Genomic DNA, 21,882 nt, shown 5'->3' on the forward strand with positions numbered 1-21,882 from the left:
GCTGCTAGGACTGATAGGAAATGCCATTTTGTTCCTCTCTTTTGCACACACATACACTTAGACATATATGTACACTTACACACTTGTGGTGCTGGTCTTACAACTGGAACAACTGGATGTACAGCTGTTTAAAGAGCTTGAATCAAACCAACAGGTTACCATCAGCTGCTCCATGACCCAGATCTGAGAGAACATGTCATATTGGAGATCATATCAGCAGAGAGCACTCTGCTACCTGCCTTCCTCACCTCTGCCTCTGTTAATGGACATATATTTGTTCTTGCTCTGACACCCGAGGCACCTGCTTCGCTCACATGTCCCCTTGCCCTCAGTAAGGACTCTCTCTCTAACATTAGCCTGAAAGAAATCTCTTGTCCCTTTCTAATTCATCTTGAAAGTAAGAAGCAATTAAAAAATAACAGATTTGAGAATCTGCTATAATCCTGGTAGCCAGTTTGCAGCTGTGTGACAGGAAAGGTAAGGAAGAAGTTCTGTCAACTCAGAGTGCACATATCCGTGAAGCTAAAACATCACAAAAGTTTTTGATTCGTCACTACACATTATGTTGAGGAAGAGAGCTCAAAGTTGAAAGCTGTCCAGTAAGCTCCGACATACTCCATGTTGCATGGCTGATGTTCAAATGTCTGAGGTTAAACAGTCACAGAAATGAAACAATGTGTGTCACCTTGTGAAAACCAGATCAAGGTGCCTCAGCAGCACAGAAAACTGGAAGTTGCTGTCCCAAGAGTAAGGACTGAGATTTGCTCTGGGCTGCTTTTATCATTGGAAAGAAAAAAGGGAAATAGACAGGATGGAAAGATGAGGACAAAGGTGAGAAAATCGGCAGTGAGGGAAACAGTAGAGGCAAGAGATAGAGTGAACTGCTGCAGCTGAGCTTGTGGCAACTGCTGGTCCAGGACTTGCCTTATGTTCCCAAATCCCCCTTGGCCATGGCTGTGGCAGCCAACACAGCTTTCCCCAGCTCCGGCACAGTGAAGCACACCCCCGGGTGCAGCCAGTGCCGCCTTTTCCTCCCTTCACCCAGTCGACAGTTTTCATGGCATCTGCCCACTCTGCTCATGTCCACGGCCAGCGTGGAGCTTGATTCTTGCTGCAGCCCAGTGCTTAACCCTGTGGCACCAGGTCCTTGGGCCATCTGAAGGAGCTCCATAACCTCATTAATGGCAGGAGAAGAAAGGAGGAAGGTGAGGGGCGAGGGAGTGCAGAAGACAGCTACACCTCCACTGGCATTTGACAAAGAGCCTGCTGCTCACAGAGAAGCTAACGAGGCAAGCTCCACCCTTTTTAATGCTACATATTTTTTTCCAGGAAAACGTCCTCATGCAAGAGCTGAAAAGACCACCAGAGAATGTTACCACAGTGGAGCAGAAGGCTAGATAGCCAATAGCTCCTGAGTGCTACCGCCGTGGCTGAGCAGTGTGAACTCTCTCATTACTCCAGTGTAACTGCAGGGATCATGGTTCTCGCTGCCTCTCAGGACAAGAGATGATGCCCATTCCCTTGCTGAAATGAGTTCAGATAGATGTCATTAATTCTTTCTTAGATTTTCCCCTTAAAATTCCAGTCTTTCAGATGTTCCTTGTTGATGAGGAAAAAGCTCAAAAATGGAAGCAATTAAATTTGCATTGGAAGCGTGTGTATGTGTGTGTATGCAAACGAGAAAGAAGTTGCAAGACCAATGGCTTTGCCTGGTTTTAAATGGACAGTTCCTTCAAACACGAATTATTTATTTAACAAGTCTATATAGAGGTTTATTATCTCATCACTGAGAAAGTGGCTAATATATTGGGAATGGAAACAACACGCTAGGCAGATAGAACAATCTACTGAACAGCTACTTCAGCACGTATGTGCCAGATTTCCAGATAACATAGAAAGTTTGAAAATGTTGACCCATGGAGACCCGAACACCTAATAGACACACATTTTCAGGAGCCAAGCACCTACTCTATAAACATAGATCTCTCAAGTGTATATAATTGTGAATCTAAAATGTAGAATTGTTTTGGGAAGTCTTCAAAAAATGTCACAAGCAAGACATCATATTTTGTGGGACTTTTTAAATTTAAATATGTCTAACTACAAATCACAGGCACTTTTAATAGCTGGGCTCCTGCTGCCTTCCTGGCACAAGAAATGTCCCTTGTATTAAAGAGAGCTTAATGATTCCAATCTTTTATATAACACTTAATCATGGTGTTGACTTAGATTTGGCTGGTAATTCTTTACCTGAAGGCTTGAATGCAATTCTGCTTTTCTTGCCCTTGTTTACTTGCTTCAGGAAGGAATCTCTGAGCAAATCAGATGCTGTAATACGTTTACTAGGATCAGGTTCAAAACAGAGCAAAATAAAGGCCCTTGTTTCAGCAGACAGTGATTCTGGGATTTCAGGATGAATCTTAAACATCCCAACCTGCAAAATATAAATACAAAGTATTTTTACTAAACTGCAAGGACACCACAGGTTGAAACTTCTGGCATGATCTCTCACACTCTTGATGACTCTCATGGAAAAAGAGCAACCCAGGTACCCTCACAAAGCAGTGAAGCAACAACAAGGTTCAAATCCTGTTTTACATCACTGCAAATATGGCACGAATATTCACGTGGTATTACACAAATGTCAAGGTATGAACGTATCCAACCACCCACTTTCAGGCAATCTCAGAGTCTGAATAATGTCTACAATAAGTGCTTCAAATGCTGCTTCTCCTACCAGCCACAAACCCCTCCAGCTATCATCACACTTTCCATCACTACTGCCCAGTCTCTTCCTTGCTGACTTCTCCAGCACATTCACACAGGAAAAATTTCCTCCTCTAGCATGGACTTCCTGGGGCCTGCACCTGTTCTGATCCTGCCACTGCCAAATTTCCTCGTGCGAATGCCCACAATGACCTTGCCAGACCTTGTCACCGCCCCTTGCACTCGGGCCAGACGTCTTCCTTTGCCTTGTCATTTAACTGAAAATCATTTTGATGTCCAAAGGTTTAATGAGACTCCTCGCTCTCTCTTTAAGTAATGAAACGTGTTTCTACAGGTTGCTTCCTAGTGATTTTTCCAGCTCCTTCACTGCCTTCTTATTTTCTAATATCATAAATGTTTTGGTATCTAATGGCATAAATGTTCTGAAAGCAAGAGTTGTGTGTAACACACGTGCGCTATCTGACATGTATCTGGTAAGATCATGGCTTGTAGTCTCAGCATCTTTAAATACAACAGACTCTGAAGAAAAGCAGAAAGATAGTGGCCACAAGGGAGGTAGTAAGCCAGCAGTTAAACAAGTGCCAACTGCTTTTAAATAATCTCATTATACAGCTGCATTAACACACTGTGGCACCATTAGGCACTCACAATTAGCAGTTTAGCTTCAATGCAAGCTGAAGCAAAAAACTGCTGAGCAGTCATGCTTCTGTTCAAATGACAGTGAAGAATATAAAATGCTAATATTAAGGCCTTGCCAACCATGGCTCTAAGCACATTCAAAACTCAGTATTTCCAGCATGTAATATTTTTAATATCCACAACCTGCTAACATCTGCAATGATAACTGATATATTTAATAAAGAAACTGAATACATAAATAAATTGATGTTAGGTCTTGGCAGGACACAAATTCTATACATTTCCCTGCTCTGATGGAGCATCTTTGTCTGATTTGTAAAATTCCATGCATATTTTGGACAGTAATGTAGTTTTACGACTTCAAAACGTCAGCCCAGCAATATTTTTGCTTTGGAGATGAGAGAAAAGACAGTCACCTGCTAAAAACTGCTCTTGACATGCCCATCTCCATGGTCAGCCCATTCCTCCTTGTGCATTCTGGGGACAGGCTCAAAGAGCCAGCTTCAGCTGGGCCAGTGACACAACCTGATCGCACTCTGGCAACCGGTTCACTACCCTTATACACCAAATAAAACCCAGGACAGTTCAAATCAGGACCAGGGAGTCTGAATGCGCATCTCTGATCTTATCTTAATCTCTGTGGCTTAAGAAAGATAAATTTTATCGCAGGCATCCAGAAACTCTGTGGCAACACTAGTTTACTTTATCTCCATTGAATGTCATTTGTTTGCGCTCCTTTGAGACAGAACCAGCTGCACACATGCTATGCTAACAGATGAAATATCACACAATGCACACTCAGCCAGGAATTATTTCCAGTTCTCAGTTCACTCCAGCCCATTTTTTCTACTTTGTCCAACTCTTTGGTCATTTGCAGTTTCTACAGTGACTGCACAGAGAGACTTAGACCTTCCCTCTCCTCACCTGCTCTACGCACGACCGAGTGTCCACATGTGGAGGTGGGGACCTCAGAAGTTCGATATCCCAAGTTTTCCCGGCTTGTTTTTTTTACATTCCTGCCCAGTTGTTCTGCTTCATTCCTGGCTTCAAACCTAGCTTCCAGCTTGCTTACTTTTATCACAAAGCAAAAAGAAACCACAATTTGTAGTTTATGGTGCTCAGCAAGAGGCAGTTCCAAGCAGGTCCCAGCAGAGCCAAGAAACAGAAAACAAAAACAAACGTCTGATTGTAGCACATTAACACGGTCTGCAATAACAATGCTAAAAGCTCTGCCACATCCTTGAAGAAAGAAGGGCAAGAAATGTATTTAAAAAGATGCCAGTTCTGAGACTTCAGAATATAGTTTTGTGGCCTGGAAGTGTTTATGGGCAAGACATGTAGGGACATGCACAATCCTGCCAGAGCTCACCTTGTGAGCCTGCACAGAGCTTATCGAGCACCCAGAATGAACCAACACTTCCTGACAGTTTAATCAACGGTGCTGAAAAATAAGGCATGTAACTCTCTGAACAGTTCAACTACATGCCAGATGCATAAGATGAAAAGGTATCTGCCAACAGAACCGTATCTGACATTTACAGTGATGTGGAAAAAAGTCTTCTTCCACGGCTCCCTCAGGAAAGCTTTAGTGAATCAAACCGTGTTCACCCAGGCAGCTTCTTTTGAGGTAGTGCCACAAGCTGACAGCACCAAGGCGACACAGTGAGTACCGACAAGATAACTACATCAAACCCCATAATCATTCCCTTCTTTGCCTCTTAGCTGAGGTGAACGGGACAACTCACAGGTCCGGTACGAGGCACAGCGTTATGTGCCGTGCTAAATTGCAGCCCAGCTTACTATACTTATTGATAAAGATGTGATTTTGCTACCGTGGCTCCATTAATAATTATACTAATGCTTACACAGTGACTTTCAACAACACCCCCAGAGGAATTAACAATATCGATAATTTAAAGTAGTTGGCTTGGTTACGGATGTGATGCTTTCCTCATTACAAGAATGAGGACTCTGAAACATAAGCAAAAACTTAAGCACTTTAGTAAAGGTCTACTGCAAGCCAGTGAAAGAAGCAAAATTTTCAGTCTGCATATTTGACACATTATCACATAATAGCTTTTACACTACTGTTAGTTTTAGAGTTAGAAAAGGTAACTTTTTCAAAAAGAAAGCTTCTCAAGTGTTAGTTTGTGCATTTGAAAATAGATACACTAAGAGAAACAAAGTACTAGAAGCAAAATTTTACCAAGGAGGTAGCTTTGATACAGAAGGCTTAGGATGTAAAATACAGAGTATTTTACAGAGTAACAAAATACAGAATATTTTACACCTTCAGTACATTCCAGAAATCCTGAAAAGTTAGTCCTCCACTTCCTTCCACCATTGCTTCCCACCATATTGCAGAGACTGGGCATTTGAAAGACAAGGCAAACAGATCCTCTGGGAGAGAGGTTTATGAAAAGACATTTAAAAGAGAAGAAATAACGGTTTTCATCACTGAAGAGACTGGTTGCCAAGAAGAAAACCATAAACCAAGAGCAGGAGATGACAGAAGTAAGAGGGTAGAGAATATTAGTTTTCATAATTCTCGACTCATTTTTCAGATTGCTGCTCTGAGTCATGACCTATTTCCAGCACAAAAATAAATTGTTCCCCTCTAGAGCAATACAGCCTGGAGCAGAGAAGGATAATTCAGTGCGAATTAAGAACACAGGTCAGACTATGGCTTTCTGCAAAACAGCCCATATAAAAATGGTTACTACCAATTAAATTAATACTAAAAAATCAAGTTAGTGCTTGAAAATCCATAAACTCTGTAGCAAAAAAATCTGTACTTACTTTAAACATCGCTGCTTGAGGCTCCCCTAGTTCATGAAATGGAGGTTTGCCTGTTGCCATTTCAATAATGGTACAACCTAATGACCAGATGTCAGCAGGTGCACCGTATCCCCGGGGTCCTTTATCAATGATTTCTGGAGCCATGTACTGCAAGGTTCCTAGTCACGACAGAAAACAGTCAAGCATTACAATCTTCATTCTTATTTAAAAGAATTAACACACCACTAAGCAACCTCAAAATTGTCAAATGTAACTTGTATAGGCAAAATAATGGAGTTCCCATATTAGCACTGAAAATGAGACAGAAACTTTTCTATAACCTACCCTTCCCCCCACTTCTAATAAAAAGGCTTCAAACTGCTGAAAGTATATTCCCCACATAATCCAATGCTTCCTCAGAACATAATGTTACATCAAATATTTTTGCAGATGCTAAATTGTAAGGATTATGCATGTAACGCATGATGAAAACGTGCAAGGTGACGGTCTTTATTTGAATAATTTTTCATATGTTTATCCATATAATGAAAAGCCAGTGATAGGGAATCTCAAAAAATTAGCTTGAAAATAAGCTATTTTTTAAAATATAAGATAATAAAGACAATAATGTTTTTAAAAATAATCTCAAGTTTACACAAAATCAATCAAGGTTGTAATCCAAGTAAATTGATTACAAAATAACTAAAAAAAAAATAAATAAGGGAACTCATCACAAATTGCCATTCCAGGAAGTCTTCTGGTTGTACTTGGGATTTTTGACATCCAAGTCTACTGAAACTTTTAGAGTTATACATGTTGGCAAAATAAGATCCTGTCTCCACCTATAGTTGACTCTATTGAACCGTATCTCTGAAGTTTTCCTGCAGACAATCTGACTGTAATAGTAATTACAATACGGATCAGAAGAATAGTAAAAATTAAATAAAAGATGGTCAATGTGGAATCACTGCTATTCAATCATATACTGACACAGCAAGAGAACGAAGAAGGCAGGTACAAGGAAAGATATACCTCCGTTTATTACAATATGGTAACTTTTCTTCAGAAACTATTCTTTTCCAGACACCACGAGAAACCCATGCAGAATTGAGAATTATCCATCCAGTTGCATAACCAAGGCGATTCTTCATGACAAAATTATTTGACAACTAATTTGTTTGGGAAGAATGGTGAAACTCCTTAAAGGAATGCTTCAGAAGCCAGCATTTAAGCAGCTCTGTTCAGACATCCTGTCATTTACGTATCTATCTGTTGCAGCATCTACCAACTGAAGAGGTGGCTTCTCGTAGCTTTTCATTCTTAACAAAACATTCAATGCTACATTTATGATTCTAAGCTAGACAAATACTACTTTTTTTTTTCTTTTTTTAAAGGAGTCCTAACTTAACTTGATCCTAAATGAAATCTTCTCAGCTTTTCAGGAAATAGATTTGATTCAAATGCCTGCACCTGATGCAATGTTGATCTCCTAAGATATTGATGCAGATGTCATATGCTCTGTTCAGGCCTCACTTCCAACTCACAAGGTTTGCTAATATTGGGTCAAAAAAAGCTTGGAAAGCTAAGTCATTTCAGTACATTACTAATTTTATTTTCATGGCTTCCTTTTTAAAAATGCTGGAGGGACTGCAGACTCATGACCAGCCAGGTAATGGGAAGCCTCGATTATCACTTAAATAGAGGTTGTTGTCTTCTGTCTTCCACACACAGCTCACGGCTGTGTCTGTGTACCAGTTACTTGAACAGCAGGCCAGTATGAGGCTTGGGATTTGTGGCCTATGCAGAGGGCCACAGAAAAGTGAAAACATCATGATACCTGTATCTCCACCAATAAAAGAATTGAGTAATTATGTGACCATATATATACTCCTGTTTCAATGTGGCGTTTCAGCTGTTCCTCAGCAAATTTTGTTTTCCCTGAGTATTGCAAGTTATTACTACCTTAGTATACAGGAAAGCTTTGCTGTAACATACCAGCCTAGTATTTTTATGTAAACTGTTCTTTTTGGCTCTGATAATAGCAAATTAGCCAGCTGGCTGGTGTTTACAATTAATGCCTCAAAACTGAATGTATTTCTAAATTTATGCTTGGTTTTCTGCTCTATTAGACATAGTTCAAGAAAGCATGCATGCATGAGTTACTAATATCAGGATTATTAAATGAAAAAGTTGCCATATTCAAGTCTTTCCAGAGGTAACTGCAACATCTCAATTACTACGTAACGTAAAAACACTTAGAAGAAAAACTATTACCCCACCACACTTAATTTTTTTTAAGTATTTTAAAAAAATTAAATGGAAGACATTTATATTGAAAAAAGAAAAAAATACAGCAAGCCTGCATTTATAGTGATCATGCTCTCATTCGCTTTTCTCTGAAAACAAAGACCTGACTGTGTTTCCATCACAAATCCAAAAAGCCTCTTGGCTCTAACTCTAAATCCATCATCCCTTATAAAACCCTTATAAACTCTGCTGAATTAGCCTTACCTGTGAATGTTTCAGTGCATGGATTAATTCCTGCCAGCCGTTTGGAAGTACCAAAATCAGATATCTTTACCACGCCACTATAGGTGTTCACCAAAACATTATCCCCCTGTGGTTTGGATAAGAGACAGAGAGGGAGCAGGAATGGGATAGAGATGAATATAGATTCCAAATCTCAATCTTGATACTCCTTCAAGTTTGCAATTATCTTTGTCATACACTTTTCTACAAAGGAATTTTCCTTGAGCACCGGGGAGAAGGGGTTGTTTTATACTCTCCATTTGTTTTAAGCTTCCATGAAGTAAAGCTAAGTGAAGTAAGATAAAAAGCAAATCACACAAGACACGCTAATGGAAGATTTACCTTTATGTCTCTGTGTACAATCTGGTTCTCATGGAGATACTTAAGGCCTTCCAGAATCTGTCTGGTATAAAATTTAATTGTAGGTTCTTTCATTGGGCCCCACTTAGATCTTAAAAGAGCGGAGAGGCTGCCTAGAAGAGGTAAGAGGAAATTGTAACAAGATAGTAAAATCCCCAAATGAATATGAAACATCTAAGTCTGGACTAAGCCTTTGCTCAATACTTTATGGCAAGAGAAGTGCAGCACCTACAATTAAGCCAAATTCTTCCTAGATCCCTCAAAGCAAATAATTTGCTGCTGCTCTTGACTGGTGATTTCTTTTTGCTAGCTCAGCTTCCATCTCCATGACAGGAATAAATGCTACAACAGTGCATCTCCCTCACTTAAGCCTAGCAACTGTTGAGACTAAGACTAGTAACCATTTAATCCTTAATAAAATAAAGACTAAAGGTAACACAGTATGATGTTATACACTGTGCTTCATGAACCACATGCACAGACAAAGAGAAGCTGATTTACTTGAAGTGGGGAGAGGAAAAACGAAAGTGTCTTTTCCTTGCGAATACAGATTGACTTCTCGAAATATTCAGAGACAGAGGAAAGAAAGTCCCTGTAAGAAACTAAGTAATGGATGTTCAGAGTATGAGATAGGTCAGCTACACTTCAGATCTATTCTTTACGAGAACAATTTCACCTGTAGTTAATGACTCAACAGAAAAGCCATTTACAGTGCATAGACATATTAAGTGCACATTTATTGGCTTTCACTATGTTTTGAGTCCCCACTGCTTTTGATTCCTTTGAAAGACTAAGCTCAGAATGATACAAACCTCCTGGCACCTGCTCCATAAAAATCTTAATATATCCATCCTCTGAAACAGATCCAAGATACTGGACAATGTTCCGATGCTTTAAATATTTATGCAGTGCTATCTCTTCATGAAGAGGTTGAGAATATCTATGAAAAATAAGTAAGTAAATTAATTGTTATGTTTCTCATCATGCAGGAGAGGGTTATGGGCTACGTTTAAACGCTAGTTTGCAAACAGGGATACTGATCCAATTCTTAGTAAACATCTTGTCATGACCTTCAAAATGCAGTGTGACTGGCTGCCTATTCAGAAAACATACAAAGGTCGATCTCAGAGGAACACCAAAAAGAAACACGCCCTTAAAGAATTTATGCATGCCTTTCTTCTGTATCATTACATACTACTCTTTGCCTCCAATACTTATGTTTCTCCTGTTTCCCCAAAAGAATGAGATACAACTACAACTTAAAATCCAAAATATGTCTTATTCTAGAATTTATGATATACATATAGATTATCAACCTGTATTATTTATGATATATATCTTACATTTCAAAAGGCATTATTTTCAAAAGGGCACTGTTAAATATTAGTTGGAAATAATAACTGAATATTAGTATACTGGAATTTAATAAACTCATCACATAGAAAGACATGCTAAGAGCAAAGTTTTCAGCAAACTGCAGTTTCATAAGCAATGTATATATAACAACAAACTAGTCTTACCTGCTGTCTCTCTCAGGTATTTCTTTGATGGCTATTCGAACTTGATTGCTAAGGTCTCTTCCAGCATAAACTATTCCATAAGTACCTTTCCCTAGAACTACTCTGGCACCATTCTCATCATAATCATACTCATACTGCAAGCACAAAAGATAAACAAAGCAGCACAGAAATTGTTGTCACTGACATTTGACATTACAGAGAGCTTGAACAACAGTTATATACTGTACTGAGTTTGGACAGCCCAGAGCAGTCACTGCAGTACGTCTGTAGCACAGGAGGTGACCCAGCAGCCTGATGTATTTTACAACTTGTAAAATATCCACATTACTTGCTTTACAAAACAATCTTCCCTAACCAAGTTTGAAAGGCATTCACCCAAACAAGAAACAGTGTTAAACTAAATTCAGTGAAATAATGCTGTCAAAAGAACATACTCTGGTATCACCTCTCAGAATTGCTGACAGAGCCCTCGGCACATGTAAATGTATGAAACATAACCTATAATTTTAAAACCAACAGTTTAGTAAATAGATAAAAGTGGCATTATCATTACAGTGGGTGGACACTCTTTTAAGACCCTAAGCTCCCATTTGAACTTAACCATGGCAAAATTAATTTCTGACATATTCCCCTCATTACAGGCTTCTCCAAAAGGTGAAAAAAACTGCTCATCTTCTCCAAGAATGATTAAATATATGAAGTGGTGGTTTCCACTGCTGCCGAAACATGGTGGGTCATATTGCCAGCTGAGTATGTCACTGGTGGTTCACTGACTCCAGTAAGCCTATGCTAATTTACATCACCTCATGGTCTTCTCCGCATATGGTGATTTTATCACAGAGCTTTCCTACCACAAAAGTCAGTGAAAAAGCCTGCTGATGAATAGTGCTTAATGAAAATGCATCCAAGACAATAAATGAATCCAAAAGTTTGGGTTTCAGAAGTCGGGTTAAGCAATACACTTCTGATTCAAATCAGGAACTGATAAAGACTGTTGAAGAAGCACTTTTACAAAGAGTTAAGGAAGGAATCAGACAGTTTCATAGCCTCAGATACTATCAGGAGTACAGAGACCTCCCCTAGTGTCTTCCCAAAACCAAGAGGATGTCCCATATGGGAAGACTGTGGGGTTTTCTGTGTGGCTTCACATGTATTCTCTATTAAAAAAAGAAAATCAAAACCCAAGAAAACAAAACAGAAAACCAAACTTTTTTATAGTGCCCATAACTATTGATATTGCTGCCAGTGATTGCTTTTTCTGCTTCATCCAGCAAGACTCCCTCATATAAAATGCAGCCTTGAGATCCATGTCTTTGAAGTGTCTTCTCAGTTTGTCTTGCAACTCTGGTATCACAATGTCCATGTCTCACTGACATTCCCCTCCCTCTTCACCTCAGCAAAGACAGTAAGTTTCATGCTGCTGTATGGAAGGCGCTAAAGAAAAAACGTCTGTTGTTTATCCTAACAGCATATTCTGCTTAGTGGAACTAAACTTGAGAGCACAGCTTTAGTACAGTTTCATTTTCCAAGTTTCAGCACTTCATGGTTCATAACATAATCTTGTTATATAATAGGCATAACTGACCCAAAACGCCATACGTAAAACTTGTCAGGTTCTTTGGCAGGAGCGCATCCAGCTTTCACAGCTATCATATGACATAAAACTGTGCAGAAAAACGACAGCAGTCACATTGCAGAATTTAAGATTGACAGGAACCTTATCTGCAACAGACTGGTCCTAAGCCAACTCTGTAATTACTGTGGATAAACCTATGTTCTATGGTCTGGGTCCTATGATACATGAAACACATTGAGACTTACAGTTGTTAGCAGACAGTTCAATAGACTTGTATGTATTTGATGTCACGTCACATTTGTCTCCTCTCTTTCCAACAGCTACAGAGACTGAATAAATCACCCGCTGGTTGCCAAAAGTCTGAGTATGTGATCCACTGGGTGTGGAATTCAACCATTAGATAGGAGTAAACAAGTGTTCATAGCTGACCTTATGCAAGAACATGGTAGGGCAGAATCAGATCTCTAGGATATTCCACTTGGGGTACAGCAGGTACTCTTAAAGTGATAGGAACTTCTTCAGCACTAATATCTAGAAGCAAACAACCCAAAGGAGAAAGGACTGCCAAACTCATTCTCCTTCCAAATCCTTGTCAGCTGTAGAACTAAACTGTCATTGCTTTCACATAATCTTGCAATCTAAAATGTAGCACTCTTTGGGATAACATTCTCATAGGAATTCTGATTGAAATCATATTTTCTTCACCCAAACTGTGCTCAAGGTCATTTCTTCCTCTTCTCCAAATATAAATAGTTGTTTTATTAATGGTAAGCACTTCTGCTTTCTCTGTGCTTGTCAAGACCATCAAGACCATATAGAGTTGTATTTTCTGTGTTGTCTCTTCTTAAATGTAAGATCTCAGGCTGCAGAAAATCTTAGCTAAACAGTTTAGTCCTCCTCTTCTGTATCTTTTTTTCTGTTTTAATGTCCTGACCTAACACAGTAGGTAGAAGGTGATAAATACAAAAATTTCAAGACATGTAGAATGATATAGCTTAAATATTTACAATTAATTTCTGTAGTCATTTATCTGTATGTCATTGATTCATGCAGGATTGTTGCCTGCTGTGCACTCTCAAGTTCAGTTCTCAAGTTCTTCCAGTTCAGTTTTTAAAAGGCTCAAGGCAAGGTGAGTTCACTTCCTCTGAGAGACTATTCCACAGCTGGAACAGACTGTGTTGTTTGGAGGTTGGCCTGCTAGCAGCCAAGTGCCCAAGTAGCTAATGTAAAATCTGCAGCTCTAGGTAATACCCTGTCCTCATCAAAGGCAGAGCCCTGATCCTAGGCCAAGACCACAGATGCATATAGTGAGCTGGGCTTCATAGATGCACATATCTTGTCCTTTTCATTCGAGGACGGAAGTCTGTGGCCACAATGCACAAACTTCAGCCCAAAACCTCATCTTCCCCGCTACATGCAACATCATTCAACAGTACAGTAGAGGGTCTTCTGCTTTCTTAGTCGTCTTCTCAAGCCTCAGGTACTACAAAAGATTCACTACTGTACAGAACTGCTCTGAATCATAATCCTAAGAGAACTACAAGAATGAGACATGGCCAGAAAGATACTCAGCTCAGACAAACCCCAGCAAGGTTTTTACATCCACTAATCAGATTGACTGAATTCGCTTGACCGCAAATAAAAGTTACAACCTACTTTTGATGATGGCCTTTCAGATTTCAAAACAAGTAAACAGAAGCACAAGATGTGTATGTAGTTCTACAAATCTGGATATTTGCTATGAGACAGCACATCTTACAAAGACATGGATTCACCCACTCTAACCTCAGCCCATGTAAAATGTGAATAACCAAATTTGGTTGTTTTGTTGTTTGGTTTTTTTCTGGAAAAAAAAACCTGCAGAGCTACAGACACTAGGTTTCTGACACGGATGTTTCAGTGGTAAGTTAAAAGCACAACGGATTAATCTGATCCTAAATATCTGCGAATGTCTGTGACATAAAAAGACTGTCAAAATAAATTACCTGGAGTAGTAATAGTATCAGACACAAGCTAGAAAAAAATAGACCTTTGCTAAATGGCTTTTTCCTAGAATTCATTTAATATCTTGTCTTTCTTACCCATTTAAGCCAGCTGATACCAGACAGTTCTCATATATAGACTGTTTGCAACATAAATACAAGATCAGTGAATCCCTTCATTAGGGATTTATACAGTTTAAAATAGTAAGAGGCTCACTTCATTAAAAATGTGTTTTTTGAAATGAGTGTCACTCTGGTTTTGTCAGAGTTTAAATGTCATATACAATTAAGGAGTTTAAATGCTATTTATGATCTTTCTAGTATACTGATATGAAAGCACAGGGAAGATAGAGAACTAGTTTCAGAGTGTTTGGATCTTTTATCTTTGACATACCTCTAATGTGTCTCCATCTATTTCTCCTTCTAGTTCCAAAGTACTGCCAACTGCATCAGACAAAATTTCCTTCACCAATCCACAGAATCTAAAAAACCCAATGAATAAAACAGGACCAAAGAAAAATATCCTTTTAGAAGGAGATTAAACAAGATACATTGCAAGGTGGTCTTTGCTTTCAAGATAACAAATTGACTAGCATGTTTATAGGTTTCTTTTATTATTTGCTTTCTCTGTATTTATTCTATTTTAAACTAGGAAGGACATCAAACATACACTGAAGAGCCTAAATATTTATAAAATTATTTTATTTGTTGTAGCAGAACCCAATACTTGCTTGTTAGTGTAACTGCACAGTAAAATCTTGGTAGATCAAGCTCAAATATTTTTGTTGTATGTTTTGATGGAAAATGCATGGTATGGCTTTGTCTTTACAATTATAATTACAGAAGTCAAGATATTCAAAAGAATAAGCATTGATTTTCAATGGTTCAATTCAGTAGTGCTAAATCTGTGATAGCATATTGGGTGGTTTTCCTTCTCTGTAGTGATGAGAATTTTATTACCATCAGTTTAATTTAAATGTTCCTACGGACTTTGGTTGCAAGCGTGATTACTCAGTATTTCTGAAAACCAGATTTTGTGGTATCTAGTCAGGTATTCAGAAAGTCAAGAATATAAATGTAGTAACATGTTTCAAAGAATAGAGTTTTGACTAATTTAATCTAGTGCTCTGGGAAGGATATACTTAAGTACAAGACCATCTTCTCCCGTAATCCCCTGCCTAAGTCACCCACTTTGTTTCCAAATTCCATAACAATTGGTTGACAATTCTTAAAAATTATTATAAAATATTCACATTTCTTTTACTGACTAATAGAGACATGCCTCTGGAACAGAATCTTGTTCTGTGCCAAGTAAGGCATACAAATATGACCATGTTTCATAACACAGATTGTGATGCCAAATCAAGGCTGAACAATTAACATTAATTTTGGTGTTTCCTATCTTTTATGCATTGAACTCTGCAGAGCAAATGATCTTTAATCTGAGTTTATTCCATATAATACATAAACAATAACTATTGCAAGGAAAAAAAATCCTACCTCAAATATTAAGTGTATTAACAAAGGACTCCTACTTTATTTAGAAGCTTTATATGCTAAGTATCAATCCCTAGGAAGAACGTGGTCTGTAAAGAGTTAGGTCTGAAATTCAGTTTGCATGCTTACTGTTTAGAGACAACACATCATCAGGATATATTTGAGTACAGGCATAGAGAATAAGAGATACCTGTGACACATTATATGTCAGAAATTTCTATTACATCTAGTTGTTCTTACTTAAACTGAAAAGGTACATACGGGAATCTAAGCCAATATAACACATTACATGGCATGGCCAAGACACAGTTATAAATTAAAATAAGCTACTTAAGCCTTTTATCAGAAGTAGTAACTTGCAGGTAAAGTGATCAGAAGCAGCCAACAAGTGTAACAGGACATTGCTCTTAGCACCTGAGTTTAGTTCATTGCTGCCTCATCGTGAAAAAAAGGAAGTGAAGAAATGAATAATTAATTTCTGAAACAAAAAATGTCAGCTTTCAGTTTTTGCTAAATCAGTTATACTTGAGACACAGATCTCACATGCAATGCCCACACAAACTGAACTCACCTGCTGCACTGGTTTTCTGTAGAAAAGTAGATTTGAAAGTCATCAGAGTTGTCATGGACATAAAGAAAACAACATCGTTCATCAAACTTAGAAATGCTGTAAAATTCACATTAAGAAAAATTATTTTGGATGTAACTATTACAAGAAATAGATCAAGAAAGAGCTAATTTTTTTTAAATTATAAACACTCTACAAATATCTTTTTCATAGTTAAATACCTCAGAGAGGCAGTATGCAATTATGTTTATTTACCTTACAATTAGAAGCTGTGAGTATTTATACATTCTATAATCCTACCTTCAGTTTGATAAATAATTAAGATACTGCCTATTTTGATAAAACATCTGTTTAACTGAAGTGTTCTCGGTTTGTTTGCTGTTTGTCTCCCATTTTTACACAGTTCCATCAGGTTTCTTAGTATGTGGTGACAACTCAATGGCAAGTGAATTGCATTGACACTAATCTAGCTATCAGGAAAGTCTTTCTTTTAAACTGATCAAGTGCTTCTGGTTTTCATAACTCTACTACTCTGTTAGTAAAACTGAATTAGGAAAACACCTACAGTGTAGTAGATCCTTCACAGTATACAATTTTTGTGGCCTTAATACTGATAAATAAGTTTGGGGATGATCAACACTTACTCCAAACTGAAGCAAAAATTCTGACAGAGTGATTATTTATCACATATTGTGTCTTGCCAGTGTCATATATATCCCATCTGAATGCTCTGAAGGGTAAAGTGAAGAGGCCACAAAACATAATATCAATATGAACATAAACCAAGGAATTAATCTCTTATCATTCCTGACACGTGTACTTTAGTATTGTTCTATATAGATGCCATGTTGTTATGCTTGTTAAAGCATTGGCCTTATTTTTGTGCATTAATTTAACCAAATTGATTAGATCCTTGCCTGGTTTGTTTAGTCAGACTCTCAGATTTTGCTTAGCCTCTGTTGAGCCATATAGTTAAAATGCATGACAGTAGACTAAAGTTGCAGAGTAAGGATGCGATTCTGCCCCTGTGCTCAGCCCTGGTGAGGCCTCCCCTCGAGCCCTGTGTTCAGGGCTGGGCCCCTCACTGCAAGAAAGACCTTGAGGGGCTGGAGCGGGTCCAGAGGAGAGCAACGAGGCTGGGGAAGGGACTGGAGGGAAAGTCCTGTGAGGAGAGCAACGAGGGAGCTGGGGGTGTTTAGGCTGGAGAAGAGGAGACTCAGGGGGGACCTTATCACTCTCTGCAACTGCCTGAAGGGAGAGTGTAGTCAGGTGGGGGTCGGGCTCTTCTCCCGGGCAACCAGTGACAGGACGAGAGGGCACGGCCTGAAACTGCGTCAGGGGAGGTTTAGGTTGGATCTCAGGAAGCCCTTCCTCATGGAGAGGGTGCTCAGGCACTGGGATGCACTGCCCAGGGCAGTGGTGGAGTCACCGTCCCTGGAGGTGTTTAAGGAGAGGCTGGATGTGGCACTTAGTGCCCTGGTCTGGCCCATGTGGTGGTGTTAGGTCATAGGCTGGACTTGATGATCTCAGAGGTCTTTTCCAGCCTCAACAATTCTGTGGTTCTGTAATGTTGTAAGATCAACTTGCTGCAGCATCACTAAGGGCTACATGGACAAATATTCCAAAAATCAACAGTTTTGTCAGAGGAGTTTTTTAGAAATATGTGAAAATACACTATGCTAATCTGTATCTTGGTAGTGGTAGAGCAATTTCTAGTGTAGCAAGGTAGATTAACCCGACAGAAGGACTAAGAGACAAAGCGAGATAATTCTTCCAAGGACAAAATATGACAGAGAAGATAGTATCTAAATAACAATACTGTATTATAAACAGTGTAGCGTATGTGGTATGTAAGGTGAACTGGTTAGCCAAAATACAATTTAAGCATTTTGAGAGAGTTAGCTGAGACCACTAATCTTTATTTACTAAATTAATGCAAGTCGTCACATATAAAGCAAACATCTAATTCTTCTAAGTGTAAAAAGACTGAGTTTTTTAATCCAGCAGTCATTAAGAATCAAAGCAAATGAACTTCTTGCTTCCATTTAATTAAAAGTTATCTTTCTCAAAGTTTAATTTCTGTGCAATGTGTTGACTGAGGGTAATTAATATGTTTCAAAAATGTTATGCTGAGTTATGCTTAATCAGCTCCACAGACTTAGTAATGATGACTGCACTTCCACTCACATTGCACTGGAGTAGTAAAATAAAGTATCACATTGAATTAATTTAAACCAAAACCTGCTGCTTTTAGAAGAAAATACTGAAGTTATGGTAGAATCTATGTCCAAATCCACATCTGTAGGCTTTCAGAGCAGTCATCACTCACCTTATTCAAATAAATATTTTTTCACTGAGCTTATCTGGTTGGGTAAATTATGCAAGTTCAGAGAAGACAAACTCAGAATCTAAAACTTAGATGCTTGTGGTCAAAATCACTCCCCAGAAATCCTCCACTTCAAGCACTACAGAACTCATTAAGTATTTCAATTTAAGCTTGTAGTTGAATGAGAAACTTTTTCTGCACTTAAGTTCACGCACTCACCCAAGTGGCTCCAGCCAACTGCCACTTGCGTCCCTAGAAAGGCCTGATCCACCAACACAGTGACTCACGGACTCAGAGCGATGGCAAAAGCCCACCTCACATTCCCAGCGCTTACAGCTCTTCTGGCTCTTAGCTACAGCCCGTACAGTACAGACAGAAAGTGTGAATGCCATCAGCACATTGTCAGGCTGTACAAACAGGTTTCATTTTGCTTTCTCTCTTAATGCTCTGTCTCTCACCTTTCTGGCAGTAAAGTAGCTCAAATTAAGCTAACTTCTAAGTGCAGCAAGGTATTTTTCAGTTGTTAATACCAAACGTGATTCTTTTTTATCCCTTTAGTTCTCAGAATGATACTGTTTGTTCTATATAATATTCTGATCTTCTTTTGTAGTAGTAGTTGGACCCATTTACTTGTGACTAGTGATTCCATTAACCCAGGCATCACAAAATGGAGCTACTTTAACGATTTAAATAGTCCTTGAGAAGCTCCACTAGCAGTCTCCCTCCTGATCAAGAATTCTTTTCTTAGCACACACACTGTCCGTGTCTCATTTAACATTTCACTCATAATCTAGTTTTTAGCTAGTAAGTTTTCAGATAGAGCCATATCAGAAGCATTTCTGTATTCCAAACAGAAACTAGATCCATGGTTTCCTTTTCTTAAAGGGAAATAGACAAACTGTTCTTTCACTTATGGAAGGAAGCAAGAAGAGCTAAGGGCTCTTCTTTCCTTCTGCCCTGCATGTTTTTAAATGCAGACATAGCAATAACTTCACATTAAAAATTTAGAAAAATAATAAAAAGCAGGCACGTGACTGAAAACAGGGAAGTCTACTGGAGAATATACATGTCCACCTGCCCCTCTTACATGACTATTCCTATGAGAAATATACAGCTCTGCCCATGTATGGAAAGGCAAATTCTTCTGTGTTGAAATTTCAAGATAGGTTGGACAGAAAAGCTTTTATAATAGGCAATGCAAAGCAGAGATTTACGGCAGAATCCAGATTTCTCTCTTAAGAGAAATAGAAAACATAAAGAAAAAAGCTCTTAACTCTTTTCTGGCATACAAACCTTATTCCTCTGATGGAAGAAGCTGTAAAATTCCATTCATGAATCTGTTTCTGTAAAGCACAAAGAGCTATTAATAACCATAGTTTAACCTTGACTTAGTATTGAAAAAAAAGCCACAACATGGAAAGTAAAATAGTTTTACTGACGTATCTCTTTTCTCTCCTTTTTTCTCCCTCCCTCCCTCAATTTCAAATAAGATTGATGTATAGGTAAAGAAAGACCATATATTGCTGCTTTCCTCACTTAAGAAAAAAATAATATAAATTGCATAGGGTAGAAGTAAAGGCCACATTTCCTCATTTAAAATCAAATTTGAAGTAAAATTAACCAAACGTTATGTTTTCACTTGATACATCAACATTTCATATTAAACATTATCTAGGCTCAAAGGGAAACAAAACTTTATACATCTTCCTAAGAGGTATTGAGCCAGCAACTTTGGCCCAGGGAGTAGACTGAAGGCAAAACAAAGAATAGCCTGGGCCTAGGACCATAGCCCTCCACAGATCTCTAGCTAAGAGCTGGGCCTTTTTCAGCACTGCCAGATATGCACCAAGAATTCACTCCATAAAGCAAAGTTGTATCAGACACATTCACTTGAAGCAGTGAAGTAGAACAGTGTACTGGAAAAGAAGTTCAAGGATCCAGGTAATTATGTGCTCTTCTCTTGCTCTAACATACTTTTCCACATTTTCCCTCTAAATTTTTAGTCTACTCTTCATCTACATTTTTCTGATATTAAGAGGTGGTGAAATACATTCTATATTCCAAGTTTTTCAATGTGAACCTGGAATTATCTCTCACTTTTAAGAGATTATACTGTCCATAACTGTGCCTACTCCTTTCCTAATCTCCTATGCCTTGTCCAAATATTTAATCTCATGACACTTATTTGTCACAGGCTCCCATTTTTTCTAATTTCTAATCTTACAATTGTAAAACTTTAACATTTCTAAATTATTGATCACAATATTGGGTTTTATGTTTACTTTTTGTCTAGTTTTGAGCTGCATTTTAATAAAAATCACACAATTCTAGTGAGAAATATTATAAGCAGACCAAATAACCCAAGCACTTCTAAGAGACACAGTCAAGATAAGTAAAATCTGAACTAAAGGTCAAAAACACTTGAGTTCTAATCACAGGCCTTCCTTCTATTTTCTCTGTAAAAAGTCAACTATCATGCCTCCACTAAAGAGATACTGAGGCTTGTGCTTCACAAAAATATAGCAAACTTCAAATTATTTTAAAGTGCTCCAAAATCTACATGTAAAAAAGTTACTTTAAGCACAATGAATCAAAATACTTGAAACACATCTGCTGACAGTTTTACCAATTCAGTGGGAGAGACATGCCACAAAGAGAGAGATCTCTCCTCTGCTTCATTGTTGATTGAAACATATGCAGGCTGGTAGACTTTAGTTGGTTCTATCACCAAAACCTGAAGAGAGAGAACATTTTTCCTCAGTAAACTAGCACCTAATATGCCACAGTATCTTCAGACAGTATCTTCAAATAGACAATGGGTAAACTCAAAATAAAGCCTAAAAAATTTTCAAAGGGCAAGACAAGGCCGGAAGAGGTTGTGTTCCTACATACAACAAAATAGTATTACCACAATTTGTTGTAGGGGACTTAAAAGTGTTTCTTAGAATGCTTTTAGGGCAGTGGGTTAAATATTTTTACAGAGCAAAGATTAAGAGAATATAGGGTTCTTGCAACGGGTAAAGGCTCATGCAATGGTATATGGTTTGCGCAATGAAATAACAGGTGGTTAAGTACATAAGTATCGTTTTTCCAATTCTTGTTATATCCTATCCAGAAACATAAGACACACAAAATGTGTTGGGACATAACATCTTACTGGAAATCTCAGTCCATTAGTTGTTTCCTTCGTTGCCTCAAAAATTATATCTAGCCAGAAAGTCAATCTTTCTTGTTTTGGAGAATGTTCTATGGTGAGTTTCTTGAAACGCTGAATTAACATCAGATTCTGAACTAATGATTTCAAGTACCTAAAATGTATTGAATTAGTAAGTTAACAGAGGGAAAACAAAATCTGCTGAGATTCTAAAATTACTTAAGTG

At 38.3% G+C, this 21,882-nt stretch overlaps 1 protein-coding gene across 1 annotated transcript in view; it reads right to left on the reverse strand.

Moving 5' to 3' along the window:
- Positions 1–21,882, reverse strand: part of MAP3K15 (mitogen-activated protein kinase kinase kinase 15) — a 57,930-nt gene that overhangs the window by 7,938 nt on the left and 28,110 nt on the right. The window contains exons 10-20 of the mRNA XM_009867297.1: positions 21,660–21,810; positions 21,129–21,236; positions 19,796–19,845; positions 16,180–16,275; positions 14,506–14,593; positions 10,554–10,687; positions 9,846–9,973; positions 9,016–9,146; positions 8,656–8,761; positions 6,166–6,323; positions 2,251–2,434 (exon numbers count right to left, since the gene is read on the reverse strand). Of these exons, the coding sequence (XP_009865599.1) occupies positions 2,251–2,434; positions 6,166–6,323; positions 8,656–8,761; positions 9,016–9,146; positions 9,846–9,973; positions 10,554–10,687; positions 14,506–14,593; positions 16,180–16,275; positions 19,796–19,845; positions 21,129–21,236; positions 21,660–21,810 (1,334 nt within the window). The remainder of the gene's footprint in view (positions 1–2,250; positions 2,435–6,165; positions 6,324–8,655; positions 8,762–9,015; positions 9,147–9,845; positions 9,974–10,553; positions 10,688–14,505; positions 14,594–16,179; positions 16,276–19,795; positions 19,846–21,128; positions 21,237–21,659; positions 21,811–21,882) is intronic.

This window comes from Apaloderma vittatum, unplaced genomic scaffold, assembly GCF_000703405.1.
Source record: "Apaloderma vittatum isolate BGI_N311 unplaced genomic scaffold, ASM70340v1 scaffold32533, whole genome shotgun sequence".
Lineage (NCBI taxonomy): Eukaryota > Metazoa > Chordata > Aves > Trogoniformes > Trogonidae > Apaloderma > Apaloderma vittatum.